The 19956-nt window shown below is 38.5% G+C and overlaps 4 protein-coding genes across 5 annotated transcripts in view; all 4 read right to left on the minus strand.

The window, feature by feature from the left end:
• Positions 1–4: 4 nt before the first annotated feature.
• On the minus strand, positions 5–3440 carry mvda (mevalonate (diphospho) decarboxylase a). The gene is made up of 10 exons (XM_037246812.1): positions 3253–3440; positions 3026–3096; positions 2495–2609; positions 2282–2428; positions 2008–2207; positions 1821–1895; positions 1336–1554; positions 980–1095; positions 752–860; positions 5–469 (listed from the first exon to the last, which is right to left on the minus strand). The coding sequence occupies exons 1-10, from the start codon at positions 3317–3319 to the stop codon at positions 338–340; spliced, it is 1251 nt and encodes a 416-aa protein (XP_037102707.1). The 5' UTR covers positions 3320–3440; the 3' UTR covers positions 5–337.
• Positions 3441–3962: 522 nt separating this feature from the next.
• Positions 3963–6668, minus strand: pdcd5 (programmed cell death 5). The gene is made up of 6 exons (XM_037246817.1): positions 6478–6668; positions 5716–5756; positions 5510–5571; positions 5064–5155; positions 4541–4612; positions 3963–4464 (listed from the first exon to the last, which is right to left on the minus strand). Exons 1-6 carry the CDS (start codon positions 6541–6543, stop codon positions 4420–4422), a joined length of 378 nt encoding a protein of 125 aa, XP_037102712.1. The 5' UTR covers positions 6544–6668; the 3' UTR covers positions 3963–4419.
• A 401-nt stretch (positions 6669–7069) lies between these two features.
• uraha (urate (5-hydroxyiso-) hydrolase a) lies at positions 7070–9129 on the minus strand. The gene is made up of 4 exons (XM_037246816.1): positions 8926–9129; positions 8629–8762; positions 7667–7802; positions 7070–7486 (listed from the first exon to the last, which is right to left on the minus strand). Exons 1-4 carry the CDS (start codon positions 9112–9114, stop codon positions 7397–7399), a joined length of 549 nt encoding a protein of 182 aa, XP_037102711.1. The 5' UTR covers positions 9115–9129; the 3' UTR covers positions 7070–7396.
• Positions 9130–9937: 808 nt separating this feature from the next.
• The window catches only part of si:dkey-234i14.2 (RNA-binding Raly-like protein), a 28682-nt gene continuing 18663 nt past the window's right edge, over positions 9938–19956 (minus strand). The window contains exons 3-7 of one of the 2 annotated variants that reach the window (XM_037246813.1): positions 17159–17203; positions 13955–14127; positions 13371–13484; positions 11630–11778; positions 9938–11106 (exon numbers count right to left, since the gene is read on the minus strand). In XM_037246813.1, the coding sequence (XP_037102708.1) occupies positions 11068–11106; positions 11630–11778; positions 13371–13484; positions 13955–14127; positions 17159–17203 (520 nt within the window). In that variant the 3' untranslated portion in view covers positions 9938–11067. The remainder of the gene's footprint in view (positions 11107–11629; positions 11779–13370; positions 13485–13954; positions 14128–17158; positions 17204–19956) is intronic. The other variant, XM_037246814.1, reaches the window with a different exon arrangement.

Here is a 19956-nt window from a genome sequence, read left to right on the forward strand (position 1 = left end):
TGTGGGCGATAGATTTGGACAGTATTTAATGTAAGTGTGAGACAATGTTTCCAATTCCATGATTAGATCTATGCATATTGTACAATTACATGAAATTTTCTACGCATGGCAACAGACAGAGAAATTAATAAACCGATGTAATGGTTGACTTGTCTTGTGAACATGAATGCAAAATTAAATGTTTTCAATCGGAAATAAGTCATTATCAATATTCAAAATTATGGTTCAGCAGCATATAAGAACACATAAAACAACTTAAAATGTAAAACAATGACAGGAGATATAATCAAAATTTGAATCTGATAATGACTCCATTGATTTGTAGTGATATACAGTATTAGTAACAGTTTTTATGTTTTACTCCAATGTCCCTGCCCAGTAAAAGATGTTTAACAGTGCTCTTCGGTAATCCATCAGGTCCAAGCAGATGCTGCGTGGAATCCTTCACAACACAAGGGCCTGGGCCAGGCTGAAACAAAAGAAACAAATTACAGAGTGCAGGACAGAATATATAGGAATAGTGTGAATATTTGTCACAAACTTGATAAAACATTAAAAAAAAAAATAAAAATCTTCACTTTGTTATGTTGACAAACTGAAGATGGTATATCCAATTACAATTAGCAATTAAAATTAGCATTAGTAAATGGGCTCAAGGATACATTTTCTTTCGAAATGATGCCTAAATTTAAAAACTGGAACGTCAATGAGCAATAAGAGTGACCTGGATGAGACTTCGCCATGCATGTACCTTAGTGCTGATCATGTAACTAATTCCTCTTGGCATGGGCTCCAAACCAATAGCCTGTTTCAACTCCTCAGGAAGATTTACATGAGAAACTGGAAGACCTTTTATGAACCTAGACACAAGGAAGTTATATTTGTGGACACGCCACAAATGGCATACACGTAACATCACGCATGAACTTTTAAGGCAAAAATCATTCATTGGGGATCTAAATTACAATTGTCTACTCACTCGCTACCATTGGTTTCTGGAGGGAAGAAATGTCGGACTGCTTGAACAAATTCAGGAATGTGCTGCTCTAACGTGAATATTACCGCATTGGGTCCTGCATCAAAAGTGTAAGCGACCTACAGGAAAACAAATTGATGTTTTTTATGAGAACTTGAAACTCACACACATTTTCACATCCTCATTAAATCATGTCAGAAATACAGCTGCACAAATCAGAATAGCAACTATGAGGAAGTTAGCCGAGTGGGGTTTTTGTTAACAGCAACCATTTATATTACTTTTGATTTGCTTTCCTTTTGTTGAATTATATCTAAGTTTGCCTACTAAAATGATGAAACAACCATGCCGTCGCTCACCCTTGTCTGCCCGTAATGGCTGTTGTATCGATGCACCAAGTTGATGACCTGATGAGATACACTGTTGAGGTAGAATATGGGAGGGTATGTGTCCAGGCAGGTGGCATGAAACTGGTTACTATCCTTCATGGCGAGTTCAGCAAATGCAGGAAAGTCTTTCCTGCGCACGGATTTAATCATTTCAACCATGCGGCCTGGGACAACCGACTCGGCCCGATACTGCAAACACACAAGTTTTGGGGTCATTTAATCTCGCGCAAGAATCCAATCTGTTTTGTTTGAACAATACGACATTCATCTTTTAAGCCATGTTTACACCAAGTGCAAGTTCGGTTCAGCAAGTCCGGGACAGATCTGACACATCGGTAACCTTCACGACATTTTTCTTTTTCCAGCAAATTGCATCCAATTGAACTCTTTATTGCATGTTGGAAACCAAGCTTTAGAACATAACCATGGGTGTGTGCCAAGGTTAAAAATAGTACCTTTAAGAGCTGACTTGTTTGCACACTAGTTTGCATGCCAGAAGTGCTGCCCACATGTTTCCGCTCAGCACTGGCCTGTCAAACAAATACGCAATTATAATAAACTGGCATAACTTGTACTGTTTCCCTGTTGTCATTTTAAGTCCCTCCCTTCTTCAACGTAGTGCAAAAAATCCAACATTCATACCACAAGTACAAGTATTCTCAGCTCAGGCCAATGAGTCTCTGGCTCCACCTGCTGGGCAAAACTATCCTTGCCATCATTCTGATGTCCCATGAGCCACTGCACAAATCCGCCGTGCATACTTCTGCACGCACTGCCAGAGCCTTGACGAGCCACCAAGGACAATTCCCCTTCTACACCGAACGCCTGGGCCAGTGTGTATACTGCACAACAGCGGGGAAACAGTGTGTAAGATGCTTTGAATATCATTGACGTTGAATGCAACACAGCAACCCACCTAAACAAGCAAATCCTGCAGCAGAGGAAGCAAGTCCAGCAGCGGTGGGGAAATTGTTGACGGAACAGATGTGAACTTTGTGAGATAAGCCCCTTGAGTCTAAACCGGGATCATCATCATTACGTCTTTTCCTTGCAAGACGCCGAACTACAGACACAGGACATTGAGACGTAAGAATCCTTCATTTCTGCTAAGCAGAAAACAAAGTCTTACTCTCTCTCAGACAGGACTGTAGTCTTGGATGGCTGATATCTTCCTCCTTGCCGTTGAGCCACAGTCGATCTTCTTCAAAAGACTTGCTGGTGGCCACTGTTGTGGTTGTCTTCAACTGAACATGGGAAACACAATACATATTTGCTCAACAAATGTACCTGTCCAAATAGTAGTGGTCAGTAGACTGAAAATCCACGTTAAAGTATGATTGTCTTTTTATGACAGGTGGTCTAATAAAAGTAAATAAAGTCTGTATGGGGAGTGAGGGGTTCAATAAAAATAAGTCACAATGTATGTTGTAATGGTATTTTGTGGGCACAGTAATTAAATGCACATCAACTTTTGATCGGCACTGGCAAATTTTGTTTATTTACTCTCACGAGTAACTTAGGTTCACCTGCACATTATAATTAATGTGTCTCAAGACAACCATAGAATAATGTTTTGCCGACATCATTTACCTAAACAAAACTTTTACTGAAGGAATTTCCCCCCTAACAATCAACGATATATTATTTTATTTATGTTTACCTGATCTTGATGAAGTGTAACACTCAACGATGAGTTAATGGGTAGAATTAGATCTTCATCTCTCTTCCCCCCTAAAAATACAACGTTATAAAATGCTAAAACAATTATAGTCCAATACAGTCACGGTTATTTATAAAGTTGCAAGGGCGCGCAACAGAACAGATCTCTTGCAAATGGGTCGATAAAGTCAGACAATTATTTCTCAGGTGAGCCATAGTAATACTTACAGTATTTAACGACTGCTATATTGACAGGAGCCGTGCACGTGTGTGTCTCCATGTTGTCTTCGGGCATATTTCTACTTCTGTAGATCGGTATTTGTCAACTTCGTTCTAAATTTACAAATAAGATCTTGCCCTTAGCAGCCACGTTAGCTAACATGACTGACAGCACTATAACAGTCTAAAGACACCACTGTCTTGTCCGTGATTGGTTGGTGTTGAACACATGGGTAAATCCATAACCAATCAGAATGATGCCCTTGGTGCGAGCAGCCAATGAGAGATTATCTGACCACACTGGTGTGAAAACGGGCCATCAGACCATCCCACTTATGAATTTATGACCGATTTATGAATTTTATGGTAAAATAGCACTGCTGGTGGCATCACAGCGCACAGATTTGGATTACTGTGCTACAAGTAACAAATGGGCCAACATTGGCATGATTTAAATATTTGATATACTCACATGAGCATGTTTAAGCACGATAAAACAATTGTCATTTAAAATTGAAATTTTAAAGGGCAAAGGTGAACTCAATTGAGACTCATTCTTTAGAACCTTATGGCTTAGATGTTTGTATGCTGTGGTGCAAGATTTGAAGTTGTGGGTATAAATAACAACAAGCTTGGCATGTTTTTAGGGAGATGTATATACAATATGTACAACCTCGAACATGACGCATTTGCAAAAAAAAAAATGGACGAGAAAGATGTCAAGGCTTTTTTTTTTTTACTTTTATTTTTTGTAAACGTTTAAGAGGCATGTTTGCGTTAAAAATAAGACCAAAGTTGCTGGCCCAGACAGAAGAATGAGTTGTAATAAGAGTAATCATGAAACACATCTGCTGTTTCAGCCTCTCTGGGTGAACATTTGAAAGCAGTAAGAAAAAGAAACTCACGATGAACGAGCAGGGGAGTAATCCAGTCATGTGTTGTCAAGAATTAAATGCAAATGTGAAATAAAACCGCAACTAAACAATTTCTTTGACACCGTGTGTATTCTATGCAACATCTGTTTTTGTCAATGCTTGTTCTCTCCTTCTGGTGTGTCACTTCCAAAGACACACTGTAAAAAGTGCAGCATTTTAGAGTGCTAGCAAGAACACACTGGAATCCCAGTGAAACGCATCGCCTTCTTTGCCTGGTTCATTCAACAGCTCCAGTTGCCATTTAATCTTCTTCCTCATCCGAATCCATCACTCTCCGCCTATTGAACTGAGAAAAAAGAAGGATTTTAATAAATTAGGATCTAGTTGCTAACTGTAATCTGTAACGTATTAATGGAACATACTGTGACTGTTGTTTTTTTCTCTGTTTGCTTGCTGACTTTTTCTAAGATCTCAATCAAGCCCGAATCTGAAATCTGGCAAGAGAGGAAAAATACATTTGTGAGCAACACAGTTGTGATACTGTCTTCAACCAAGTTGATTTATTATTAATATTATCCCGGAATCGAGATCAGACAAAGAACAATATATTCCGGTCTCTGTAGTAATAACTGTCGCATGGAAACAAATCAAAACAATGAACACGTGATCTGAGGGGGGAAAAACCACTTGCTTTTGGGCTGAAATCTTGTATCTTCTCAAGCATTACTTTTCAGGAAATATTAATAATTTAAAAAAAACCAACAACCCGTATATCCTTTTTATTTATTAAAAATATCAACATTTCTCAAGCTATTTTTATCACTTTAGATTTTTCAATAATTTGTCAAGAAAGAAAAAGACCCACAAAGCGATTTAACACATACTTTACATACAACAACGATGAAAAAATTCCAATAAATTTCAAGCATTTATTCATTTACGTACCTTCCCTGCCAATGATCCATACTGAGCCATTTGAATAAGATAATTCTCAACTGAACGTGCTTTCTCCGGCTTTACCAAAGCAAGACTGTTCACTGTGGAGAGAAAGAAATATAAATAAATAGATAGATAAATAAATAAACACCCCAAAATTGGCCTTTAGTAAGAAATACAAACAACTTGATGTATCATCAGTCCACAAGTATGGCTTGTGCTCGCAGCCTCCGTCTTTTGCTACCCTAATGTAGTGTCCGAGATGGTAACACAATGGTTCCTCTTGGTTCAGTGATGCAAAGTATAATGTAGTTCATTATCATACTGTGTTTGGCCAAAGCGGACAAAAGGTGCTGCTTGTAATATCATAAATATGACGACGACTATATCATGGCAATTTTAATATTGCAACATCGCAGTTTTTACATCCCTAGAATTTTATGGAAAAGACTTACACCTGGCACGTGCAGACTGGTCGAGAATTTGGGACAAAATGGAATTCCTCATCTCTGTCTCTCTGTAAATAAAAGACCGCCACATTCGTTTAACCAGAGAAGCAACAAAAATAATTTTAATTCCTGCTTCTTGGGTGTACCCTATTGCTCCTTTGCCATTTCTATTGGTTATTACATGCACTGGATGGAAATATAGATTATTTCACCTTTGTTTGGCCTCCTCTCCTTGCTGATTCTTTGATGAATTCTGAAGAAATATATCACATGGTTAGTATCAACATTCATCTTAGAAAGCAAAAATGCAGTCAATACTCTGCTTGGTTAATATTACTATTGAACTCTGAGTAAAGATCCACAAATTAACATTACAATGTAGAACTCTGTTGTGATATGGTGCTGTATTATTTAAAACAGATAAATGTATGGGTATGTAGTGATCATCATTTCATTTTAAAATATTTTCAAAGTCATGAGTGGGAGTAAACCAGGACTGAATATTACACGTTTATGCAGCAGAGAATTTCGTAAATAAGATCTGAGCAGCTATTCAGTCTGGTTGCAATTATTCGAATTCCATGCTGAAATCTTGCATTTTTAAACCACGTTTGGCCTTCTACGTTGTGTTGAGGCACTATTACATTCGTTGATAACACACAAGATTCAACTTTTATGTAGGATGGCAGTTCAAATTACACCCAGTCTCAGATTGAGAGGGGTGTGCGCTGTCATATTGAAAACAAGCTAGTTAGCAATTTGCTAAAGATTCTACAACCATTTTATAAACATTGCATATTACACTCACGTGAATTTGACGCGAGTTTCACTTTTAAGCAAGACATAGCGAAGTGATCGGTGATTTATTATAGTCTCTATGCCAATTTTAGTCTAACTAGCATGCAGCATTGTGTGCTCGGCATCTCCTTTTTAGGGAGGCTAACGCGCTTCCAGAACACATCCTTTGTCCTTACCCCGTGCTTTGCCTGGAGTTCTGCCATTCGTTGCTGTCTGATTGCCTCTAACTCGTCGTCCGCCATGGTTTTTGTTTATGTGGACTTAAAAGTACAAGAAATTGTAAAGAATATAAACGCTACAATTGCATTGCAGGCATGGAAGGCCCTGGCTTGCTCAGGGGAGTGTAATCGACGCCGAGTACCGATCAACTTCAGGCTAAAGCTATCGAACACAGAGCTACACTCATTCTCTATGATGATATGACGTCTCAAAAAATCTAAACGTTAACGCCTATGAAAGAGTTGCGTGTGCAAATCGGGGAGGCTCCCCTGCATCTTCCCCCATTACAGTTGAGGCGACACAACTTTTTACCACAGTGTCTAAAATTCTTCTGCAATGAACAAATTTGATTAAATTTAATATGCATGTCCCCAAATACCTAAAAATGATCAAGTATGGTCAATACAAATATTGCAGCTTGTTTTCAACACTTTTTGGACGTGCAAAAGTTAGTTATCCTCTCGTGTGCGCGGTAAACGTTGAAATACTGCATGGAAAAACATCAAACACACATGCAGATTTTTTTTCTCTCCATCACTTTAGAGTTTCTCACATTTTAAAAATAATTTATTTGTACCCCACTTCAGTCATTCCTCTTACAAAGCAATACAAATTATGTTCAGTACCACATTTAATAATCACAATCTAAAACACACACATAAAGTATGAAACCTAAATTCAGTGTATCACGACCATATTATTTAATTTTAAAAACTAATACTGGTTGTATTGCCCTTTTCTTGGAAATCATCAAATTGTTGGCACATTTGTGTTTTGAGTACAATGGCTATACAATTGTCAGTCAGGGTGAGAATGGGATGAATGGTCACAAGAAAGAGCGATGCCAATTGCCAAAGGTCACCACGCACTTGACCTCTAGCTTCCTCTGTACGTACTATACGAGAATGCACTCAAGAGCAGCGGTATGTGGTACTTTTGGTCTGGGTTGCTAATCGTGAAGACAATCTGAAACAAAACAAAGTTAAGCAAATGTTTTAAACTTTCATGTTTTGTATGATAGTCTATGAATTAACTGCAGTAGAAACATTGAAAAACGTCAAGTAATGAAGTTGTTTAGGCCTTCCTAGTAAGTGTCAGAATATCGAAACAATGTTAGATTAGTTATTCATTGGAAGGACGTCTCACCTCAGCATATGGGTAAAAGGAGGTCTCCCCCATGCTTTCCCAGTACTGAGCAGTTTCAAATCGCAATTTGTATACACCACACAGAAAGTCCTGTTTTGTGATGAGTCCCGGGAAACGGCCATCAGTATTTGTGTGGCTGTTCAGACAAAAATGTTAAAAAATAATGAAGGATTTTATTCATGACATGACAGACACGTAAAGAGAAACATTTCCACAACCACAAATCAAGTTAATTTCTAGTCCTTTGTAGACAATGATGACTTCTCAATGCATTTTATTTTATTTAAGGTTGTTTTATTACTCCGCATGTGCACACGTTTTCTGTGCTAGGAATCCTACAAAAATATGTGGTTCATATCTTTCTCTTTATTCATTAGATGGACAGTACTTCTCGGCAACAACAAAATCTTCCTTCCGTGCAAAGTACAGGTGATGCCCGGGGATAATGGCTGACAAATGTTGGTCGCATCTGCACACCCCTGGTTTGAAACCAGAATTTGAAACCCTAACATAAGTTTCTAACCTTACCTGTAAATTTAAACCCCTAATTTGAAAGCCCACTTCAAGTTTAAAATACTAAACCAGATTTAAAACCTTAATTGGAAACCCAAACTATTGTTTGTAACCCTAATTTGAAACCATATCAGTAATTTGAAGCCCTTATCTGATTTTGAAAGCCTACTTTAGAACCCAACCGCTGGTTTAAAAACCTCATTTGAAATCCTGCTTTTGTTATGTTGACATGGTAACTGGTTGCGTGAGTGCACTTTCTATTAATGTAGGAATGCTTGTTGTTGCAGCTTAAAAGAGGAAACATTTCCATTCCGCTTTGCACTCATGTAGCGAGATAGGAGGATACTACCCGCTGTGATTGGCTGGTGACTACCCGCTTACTTGCCAAAGTCAGCTAGACAGGCCCCAACCCTAGTGAGGACAAGAAAATGGATGGATGGATATTTTACCCAGTGTTAATCAACAGCCAGGTCTCAGTTGATGGGTCCAGTCGATGTAGGCTGAGGGCTATGTTGACCCCAGGGACACCCTTGGCGGTGTTCAGCACGTGTGTGGTCAGAGGACTTGCCATTGCTTGGATCTCCTAAACAATCACATGATTAGATGGCCAGACAGACAGACAGACAGACAGACTATCATTCCAGACTATTAATGCCACATATGTTACATTCTGAAGGAGGTAGGTATGTAAACCCTTTGCAAAGAGTGCTAACAATTACCTTATGTCAATCGCACAATTTGCTTACCTTATTTTCAGGTAAAATATGACTCTTGAGTTGCTGTAGCCTCTTTGTAGTCGTGTGCACTGATGAAAACATTCCCAACTTGTCTTTCGTCAGCAGCAAACTGGTTGTGCAAGAACTAAGCTCCTCCCCATATTTACTTGCAGCACTTTGGAATTTGTTAACGTGGGCGGTTCTGGGGCTGAACCACATGTAGATGAGCACAATACATCATATCATTTTAAGGTTACAGTATTCAGAGTATGTGTGTAGTGCATTTGCATCATATGCAGTATATAGTTAAGAAAAAAAAAATTGACAGCCAAAACCCAAATAACAGCTTCCACAGTAGGAATTATTAATCCATTCCTGTTGGAAATCTCGGCAATGGTTGACACAAGATCTCGTGTGCAAACTTTCATCCCATTGAACAGTTGTGTTCTCTGGCTAGTTTAATGGCTGCACTCTGTTTTTCTTCCTGCTTTAATTTAATACTGTGCTTTAGTCCTTTTAATCCTGGTCTAACTCAAGTCTATGTTTGTTATTGATCCACAGTAAAATGCAAAGAAGATGTGGAGTGGTTCAGAATGGCACACAGTGAACTTGTCTAGTGTTAAGTCCACCACAAGAGCAAAGGTAAGGAACCTTGTTCTTTTTTTTCCTCACATTTATTTGAATGTAGGAATGTTTCTCTTACAAATATTTACTGTATTCATGACTCTACATTATCAATGGTTAGTGATAGATACCTGTTTTTTAAAAAAAGATTCCATGTATTTTCCAGAGATTGGTCTCAACAATAGACAATAGTGCCTTGAGATAAAAGTTTAATGTTCCATGATAGCTCTCATAACTCAATGCACTCAAATCTCGAATCGTCTTTCTTCAATGCTACCGCTGCTGTTCGCTCAAAAGGTTACTAGCACATATTAATGGCAATTTCAATCATTTTAAAACGAAAAGATCATCTCAAGGCACAACTTTACTTCATGCCATCACATTCCAGTGAAATAATAACACACTCCCATGACCCGTGTTGTCAATATGAAAATACCTTTACTAGTGACAATGAGTATTTTCCACTTGGCTCGTCTCAGGAATGGTGACAAAAACATGAAACACCATATCATTTATAATAACATCGTTTGTATACATGTATTTTTTTTGTACAAAATAAAGCAAAAGTGGAATTCGACAGCTGAACACTTACAGTTAAGTTTACAAGAATGCACAGTAATACACACTGACCTGGGTCACAGCATTTTGACACAACTCTGTGCCAAAGTCAAGCCGGGAAAAAGTCGTAGCACTTTCCTAAATCTTTAAAAGTACTCAAAAGACTCCAAAATGGTATACTAATACATCAAGAATAAGAGAATTGCCCTTTGTCAAGTAAATGCCCCATGACCGACTAATCTCTATAATTGAGGTGTGATACTTTAAATGTATGGCGTGTGAGTTGAGCAACAGAATTAGTTTCTATGCAAAACAGTGGCTTCATACTGAATTCTGAAAATTCTAAAGTTTGTGTGGTTGGCACATTGTTTTAACTGCACATACTTCGGTATTACTCATTCTGATAAATGGACAAGTAAAGTCTAAACTAAGGAGCCTTATAAACCATTTTTTTCTATCTTTGCTCAAGTAAAGCCTCACGAGGCAGCGGAAACATTCTTGTCCTTTTAGCAACACATAAATGACCAAGCTTGTCCCACATTCCACCTTCATTCAAAAGAAGCCTTCAATGATTGCGATAAACAAAAATTAGTACCGGATTGTGTTTATGTTCTCAGCATAGGGTTCCGATTCCTCATTTGGATTAAAAGTTCAATACTTTATTTGGATTATTGCTCAAGTCTTTGAAGTCATGCAAATACACTGGTACAGCACAATAGGAATACATACGGGCGCAGGATTCTGCCCCGCAACTGTCTTTCACAACTACTGGGTAGATTTATGCTTCGTCCATCTTAAAACATCTTGTAGTATAATTTAATCTGTGTTGTTGTTACTTTTTCCTCCCACAAAAATGCAGTTCCAGGAACAAGTCAAATTAAGTGTTGATTAATATGTGCACTCCCAGTGGAATCAAAATATTGGCTTGATCGTTTGCTGTTCACATTTGTCGCTCCATTCTTGTCTTCTGCATGTTGTTTTCTTCAAGACTCATATTTCCTCTTCAGGATCTGAGCTGTGGATGTTTATCTGCCGTATAAAACAAAGAGAGCCCTCATGATATTGCAAGATTAGAATGACTCAGTTTTCAATCAAAACAGATTACACAGTAGTCTTGAGACTTACGCAGTCATAACTCTTACTCAATACCCTCCAAGTCATCACTTAAATAAGGTTCTATCCATTTCTTCATCCCTTTTCTATACTAATTCCATTCAAGCTTGTGGAGAGCTGAACTTTGGGCAAAACGTGAATTGGTCGTAATATACTGCAGAGGCAGCTAACCATTCACATTCACATCAAATGGGAATTACGTATATCCATGCTGTCTATGACCGCTTTAACAGGCCTCACATCATGGAAATATTATTCACACAGTATAACCAGTTGTAACTCAATATACGGTAGTTAAATCTAAACCCAGAAAACAGCTTAACTAGATTGAGTTAAATTGTTTCGTACCTTACAAAATGGCCTGTGAATGATCTCACCAAACAAAAACATAAGGACATAGAAATTAGTACTATGTTTCATCTGAGTTGTTTTCAGTTACCATATGGTGGTTATCATTGGGCCCTCCTGGTACTGAGGTTTCCTTGTGGATTCGATGGCAAGAGCTGGGTGGGGAGAGGGAAGAAAGAGAGTGCTCTGGACTGCCGGAGTACAGTGAGCAAGCTGGACTTTCTTCCCTCAAAGGAGAGTCTGGGAATGAACAGTGAAAACAGTTAAACATTAAACGATGGATGGAAAGGAAGAAATAGTCTGAATGAGAAATTGAGTGTGACATATTGTATTATATTCATGTATTTACATTGAGAAATGGCCAGAGTGACAGATTGCCGATAAAAGTCGATTATTATTCAAATGACTTTGACACCGTTAAAGGATATAATGTTAAGTGAATGACCAAATCAGCGAGTGAGAATACATGCTAAATACAAACTTTTGTCTAGTCTAACATCTTGAAATTAACAGTCTAAAAATAAAAGTAAAATTCAATTCAATATATAAATGAGCAAGCTTAAATATGTATAATCCTATAGTGAAATGTAGCCAAATAATTTGAACTTGCCAACTAGTGAGCTAATTGTTGTAAACGTCTGTGTCATTAATGCATGTTTATTAATGATTTACAAATAGTTTATATATTTAATATTTTATAAAAGATTTAAGTCGAAGAGGAGCATTTTTGTCTGGAAATGGTCTAGCAGAGAGGCCAGTGCAAATTGTTAGCCTAATAGCGTAATTGCCCAATCCTTTTTAAACGTTCTTAGAAACATTTATGGCTAATGATGTAATTGCTCAATTTCTCTTTGAAAGCTTTGAAGGGGTGGAGGGACAAACAACAAATTCAACACAAGTTTAGAAAATTTGTGGATTAAATGACCTGGATGACAATCTACATAGAGACATGACAAAAAAAATGCTAGCATGTTGGTATTTTTCACGTATATTGATAAAAATGACTGTCATGCTAATAGGTTGATAAAATACACAATGAGCACCACGAAAGCAAAAATCTGTTAATCACAGTAACTCAGTTATAATTATTACAAGAGGGTCTACTATCTACACATTTTTTTAGACTGGCCTTTTAAAATCAAATTTGACATATTGTTGCTTTTAATTGAGTGGCGGGATATACAGTAAAAGTGGGCTATTACGTAAGTTGACACATGCACAATAGATATTTCCAAATTTGTCATTATGTAATGAAATAGTTCAAATTTAAACCAAGCATCTTCAGAGCTGAATCTTGACTAAAGGCTCATTCAGATTTTTTATGTAGGTGAATGAGACAATTTCTTTTCCTGACTGATGGTTGGGTTATGATGCCCTGACCTGGCTATAATGTCTTCAAATGTCCACACGAGGGCAGCAATAGCTCTTACAGTTTGGTTCCAATTTTGTATTGTTCAATTTTGAGGCGTCATCTGTCACAGAGCTTCCAACCACCCTGTTTGTTCAGCATGTTATTAAAGTGCCATAAGTCCCCGTCTCCCCACTGCAGTCGATATCGACCTTGTTCAACATTTCAAAATTCCTGACTGGTGGAAAAATAATGGGTTTGTCAGGTAAATCACCAGCCCTGTCTCGCAATCACTCAGAAGCAAGGGCTCCTGAATGATTTTGATCAGACGCGTGACTCGTGGAACAAATTGAGCAGAAATCAGAAATCTTGCATTTCACTTGAGTCAGCCTAAAAATGTTGGGACGTGAAAATAGATGATTTATTGTTTGACCTCCCTTGCCTCTCCTTTTGCCACCGCAGTCTTTCTGAATGGGAGCCTCACCTTTATGGTCGCTCGTCTGTGTGTCCATCCTGTCAAGACTGTCAAGCAGTCCATCGATCTGTGTCTTTATCAGAGTCAGCTCCTTTTTAATCACCTGTAACTCCTCCATGTCCACTGCGGGGACAGAGGAAGGACTGAGATATGACCCACATCTACCAAAACACTAGAAGCACTGACACACTTCATTACAGATAATTGATTATGCCTGCTTGTAAGCCTTGTTCAAAAAACCCTTCTGGTGTTGTATCTTATATTTACAGGTTCAAGTAACCTATAGGCTCTAAAGATTCATGCAGTTATCAATTGCTTGCGTCTACAAATATTGAAGAGGTTCTCAAAGTGAAGGGATGACCTTTATTGAAAAAGATATGTAAATAAATAATAATAATACAATAAAATAAACTCTTGAGTTTTTATTGGAATTGAACAATATTTTTTAAAGTGACCATATGAGGCTAAAATGTAAATGTAGACAATTATTATATTATTATTATTGGACAATTACGTACATAAATATTCATGGCCTCACATCTGTCCGGAATATGAGCTACCATGTGGTTTGAAATACATCCCATGTTACTCACACTTGGCTATGGTGGAACTAGTGGAGTGGGCTCTGGAGCTTTTGGAGTGGGTTCTGTCTCGACTGCGTCTGTGCTTGGAGGAGTAAGAAGAAGATCGGGATCGTTTGGGTAGACTCGGCCCCATTGAAGGCGGGGGGGACAGAGATGCAGGGACACGCTGGTAGTCGTACACCCTAGAATGAAAACAGACATCAATTAAATTGAACCTCAATCAATCATGCTAGAAAATTGAAAGTTTCTGTCAAACAAACTTTGAAGCAAAAAAATGAAAAATGTGTAAATGAAAAATAAAACAAAAAATAAACAATACAGTAGCATCAAGTAAAATAATGATACATAGTTGATTTAGCACTCGTTTTGAATTTGAGTGACATGACATTTGTTGTGAATTGTGATTAAAATGATTTGAAAATATTACAAGAGAAACAAAACCTTAGGTTAATATAAAAATATTTCATATAAATTGTACAAATGTCAGAAATGAGATTATAAAATAAACAAACAAAAGAGTTTTAGTCTTTACACGTGTGTCTTTATATTCTCTCTTCTGTTAGGTTTCATCTAATTATTCTTGCTCTGGAATTGGCCCATCCTTGCAGAGGGCTGCATGTCTCTATCTGTCACTGAATGTAATTGGTCTTGCCATGGTCAATCAATAGCTCACCACCAAGCAAGGGGTGCCACTAACACCCTCTCAGGCCAATTTCCTGCCAAACACAACTGTGCATCGAGTTGATATTTGAAAAAAATGCAACCGAAATTGATTTAACCACTACGAGACCGGAATTCTCTCTTTCTTTCTGGTGCAGAAATCGTCCTGTTACGGATCGCTGCATTTGTGAGGTCAAAGGTCACTGATGAAAATGGTTTAATAGGGATTGGGGTCAGGATTCCACTCCCAACTAATCCAAACATGCATTTATCAACTTTGATTCGTGCTCTAAAAATAGAAGTGTTTTCCTCAATTCGAATTGTACAATTGCCCAAAATGTCCTAATGAATTACGAAGAATTCAAAGTTAGGAACGTCTGATTAATTTATAACGTGAGGTTTCTCCCAAGACTTTTGTGGGAAAAACTGAATTTCCCCAGTTGCTTGCAAATAGTTTGAACAAAGCCAACAACAAGAGGGGGGGCAAGCTGTCAGCAGCGAGCACTTAATGCAGGTTTTCTGATTGAGCTGTTAGCCAGTCAGTCAGTCACAGTTCCGAGAAGTGTTTTCTTTGGTTTTCCACTCTGATGTCCTCTGAAGCCTCTCTGCTGAGCCGAGAGCTCAAACAAACTGTGCTCATCAGTGGCGCATGCACGCACGCACCAACCCGTACACGCAGACACGCTTCACTCTTGTCACATCGGGATGAAGTGTATTAGGCTGCCAAAAATGTGCGAGATTAGAGGCTTTGAGTTTTGTCCGTGTGGGGAGACATAGGGACCAAATGGCTCATGGGAGTTAAAGTCCCTTGGAGCAGCCTGCTGGGGCACACAGACAATGTGTTGTTACGCTGGCTCTGAAGTGTCATCCCAGAAAATGGGAGCTCAGAAGATGACAGAGGATTACGGCAAAGTGTGCGTGTGTGCGTGTTTGTCTCCATGGATTAGACCCCCCCGGTGGAAAGCAGCTTTGGCAACTCGGGCAGTTATCTTTGTGTCCGAACATTTCCTTCATGTTTTCACAAGGTGAGACAGGACAATAACAGCGACGTCAATCCCTATTGCGCACTGATGTGCACTAATAAGAAATGCTAGTGCCCAAATGCAAACGCATGCAGTTCTTGCAGAGTTTGCGTGTAAAAATGTGCAAACGCAGTAGGTACACAAACATACACACACATTTAGCTGTCACTTATGCTGGCCAGCGGCATGGGGTAATCATGCACTGTGTTAAAACAAATTGAAAATCAGTGGCAAGTGTTGCCCCCCCTGAGCAAAGGCGGGGAAAATGCAGAGCTGGGAAAACAGCATCGAGGAAACGGTGACAGTTAATACACAAAACAACAGAGCACCAGTGTGTGTCTTTGTGCGCATAAACCAGGGGGATATACTATGAAGATCCCTGAGCAATTGCAGTTTTGGACCAATGATACAAAGTCACTCTAAGTTGCAGTCTTTCAAACTAAATGACTAAAAGTGTTTTTTTTTTTTTTTTGCTTATATGGAAAAGATTAACAAACTCTACCAAGAGGCAATAAGCAACCAATAAGACAGGTAGACAGGTTGTGTGTTTTGCAATAAATCTGACTTGGCATGTTAGGTACACTTGCACAATTGAATGGAATTCAGATTTATAAATACAATATTATGTTTGAATTGATACCTTACAAGTTGCCAATTTCTCAATGTCAATGTTCTCAATGTTAATTTCTGCGGTTTTATTTTTCATTACTGTACAATTCTAAAAACATGAATGTTAGGTTAATTGAAGACTCTAAATTGTTCATAAGTGCGATTGATAGCTAGTCCAGAACGTGCCCCAGGATGGGTCTTAAATGAATACTTGACGTATTTACCCATTTTCAGCAGTAAGTTAATATTTTCTCTATATTGAATCCAATAACTTCATGTAGGCCAGAATCAAATAATTACCTTTAAAAACACTTTTTGCTACTGATCATGACATTTTGGCAGTTGCTCAGAGCTCAAGTAACAGCCAATCATGGTCCATGCTCCGTTTTGCTCCTCTTATTTATTGTGTTATTTGTTTATTTATTATTTATTCATCGCTCTTATTATGCATTGTGTGTGCCTTCTTGTTTTTATTTTGTGTTGTTTGCTTGTATGTATGTCGTGTACTATGTCTTGTCACCGTGGGATAGTGGAAACGTAATTTCGATTTCTTTGTGTGTCTTGGCATGTGGAGTGATTGACAATAAAGCTGACTTTGACTTTGACTTTGACTTGGTTTGGTCATGTGACTATAGCAAGCTCGTGCGTGTTTTATCTTTTTCCAGTTTGTTGTGTTTTCTCTTGTTTTCCGAAAACGTTATAAAAATGTCTGCTATGAGGCAAATGATTGTGTGCACTCACAACCCATGCAGCTCAAGTTGACTGACAACGCGTGGGGCATTCATTAACGGACATACCAAAACAAATCAAATCAGGGATGAAGACTCTTCAGACGCTTTAGCACAAACACGCACACACACACACACACACACACACGCACACACACTTTCACTCAGGTATTTGTCCTGCTTCCTGCCAGTACCTGTCATAGTAGTCCTCATAGCTGTCATCCAGGTCAAACTCGGTGCTGCAAGGATGGACACAAAAAAGAAAGGGGAGGGAAGGGTTAGTAAAGTATTTGTCAAAACTACATGTTATGCTCCCAGGTTGTCAACATGCTGCAGTAACAGCATACAATCAGTTTATCTGGAAATATTACACATGTGTATAAACACACACACACACACACACACACACACACACACACACACACACACACACACACACACACACACACACACACCCACACACCCATGCATGATGAGGAAGGAATATATAGGCGAGAAGTGACACAAAGCCTGAGTGAGATTACACAGCATTCCTCCCTAATGTCTGCACATAGCTGCTAATAATCCCTCATGTCGCTACCCCGCTGACTTTCATTGTCCTTTCATTCAACCGGAGTGCTTTCTTCTAGACCCACCTTCATCATCTCCATTCCTCAATTCCTCAATCACTCTTCAATGTAGGATCGAAAGCCCATTGTGAATTGGATCAAATGAACAATATACTCCTGTACTGCATATGCTTACATTTGGTTTGTAACAATTTTACGGTCAAGTAACCATATTTGGTAACTCTTTCAAAAAGGCCTCTGCATCTGCAAGTGTATTATTTTTTTTTTACAAACAACATGCAATCAAAACAGTTTTGTATTATTATTTTAAGTCCTAAAAAGTGAAAATGTAATGTTGTCCAGGACAATGTAAAAGGTTAGGATCATGTATGCCATTATATTCCCCCCCCAAAAAAAAGAAGTCCAAGGAAAGCAAGCCATCGTCTATATGTTTCCAGCCTGTGATTGATAGGGGATTTGTCCAGTGTGCCTCTCACACTACGTTGCAAAACTGGGATAAGCTCCAGCTTTCCCTTGACTTTGACCAGTCTCGGGCTAGGCAGTAGATCATGGATGGATGTACATTTTGATAAAATAGTCCGGGCAGTCATTTCAGAGCACACGTCCAAATGACAACACGTGCTCCATCAGTGAATTGGCGAAATTGTGTTATTTTTTTCAAGTTGCTTCAACATATTTTAGGAAAGTATACACACTCTCAGTCTGTGCCATCTGCTCCTGGGTAGCTCGGGTAGGCGGATCAACTCTCAGTGGAGAACAACCGAGATGTCATTTTTAATGTTGGAATAAGAAGGGCAAGCCGTGACAATTACACTTGCACTTTTATGTTGGAAACATCCTTGTTTCGCTCGTGTGCATCTAAACCTATTTTGGAATGGACTTTAATTATGTTCTCTACTCACAGTGGCACCAGATGGCTTCCTACGCTCAGGAGACAGACAGCCACAAAATAATTCATAATGAGTGCTTGTGGGGAAGCTGTGCACATGCCAATATAAAGACCGTGTTATAGTGTTTGAGAGTATGCTGTCTGAGTTGGGTGTCACGGGTTCTGTAGAACTAGAATAACCCTCATTAGAACAGAGTAGAAGTAGCGATAGATTCCCGGCATTACCCTGTGGCCAAGGTAAAAGTTCAACAAAAGCAGAGGTGGGCAGCAGAGCCAAAAATTGTATTCAAGTAAAATTACCTTTCCTTTAGGGAGGTGTCAAACTCCCGTCACCGAGGGCAACTATCCTGCATGTTTTATATGTTTTTCCTCCTCCAACTAATTTTATTGCATGTCAAGCTCACTGCAAAGCACATGAAGTGAAGGATGTATTATTTTATTTTTTTTACATTATTGAAATGCAAAAAGAGTACATTTGGAGAGTCAAGGGCTCTTAAGTTAAATGGAGAAATAAAAAAGTGGATCTAAATGGATGTCATTTTGCCAATGACTGATCTCTGTACAATATTTTATAAAACTAATGTACTTTTTCCAACCACAAGCCAAAAAAAGCAAAATCATTATACTCTCTTTGCAGAAAAATTAACATCTTTCAGTGAATTCAGCCTGAGGTAAAAGAGAAAATAACATAACTTAGCTACTCCTCCAGCTCAAATGTTATATTTTGGTGTTTGCCTGTTTACTTTCAAAGTGTATCAGCAGCAATTATCTATTTTGTCATTGTCATCTGTTTAGCAGCTGTTGGATTATAAATCGTTTTGTACTTGACCGTCAAATAGTTGGTCAAATAATCCTTACGGTGCATTTTAAAGTACAGTATGTATGTTTTGTCTTTTTAGTTTTGCTCTATCACCATTACTTAACATTGTGATATTAATTAGTCTTCAACAACGTCTCCCTAAATAACAGCAAATTGCCTGTTGAATACCATTTGACTGATGACACAAGTGATTAAGGTATTTAAATAACATCATTAGTTGTGTAACTCTGAATATTAAATGAGAAATATTAGGGGATTCATTACTCATCCGAGGTCAATGCAACATGTCAATGAGGTAGAATAATGACATGACAACTAACAAGTATTTTTGTGGAATTCAATGAAGACCAATTCATAGCAATTAGCCTATTTAGAGTGCAATTACCTCCAAAATGAACACTTTAGCACCTGGGTTAACGTGTATTTATGTTTGTGCGTGGGTGTGTGCGTGTGGGAGAGACAGAGAAAATGAGAGAGGAGACAGGGAGAGAGTGGGGAGAGAGAGACAGAGAGAAGGGGGGGGGGGCAGATGGACACAGGGGTCACTAAAGGCTAATTAATTTCTTTTCATAATTTCTCAAGTGCCAAAGCAATCCATTAGACACGGCTGGCTATAAATCATCTGCCTCAATGTGTGTATGTGTTATACTGCCCTGCATGTGTGTCTGTGTGCATCCCCACACCAAAAGCCTAAAATCAGCAGAGTCACTGCCG

Source organism: Syngnathus acus, chromosome 3 (genome assembly GCF_901709675.1).
Source record: "Syngnathus acus chromosome 3, fSynAcu1.2, whole genome shotgun sequence".
Taxonomy (NCBI): Eukaryota; Metazoa; Chordata; class Actinopteri; order Syngnathiformes; family Syngnathidae; genus Syngnathus; species Syngnathus acus.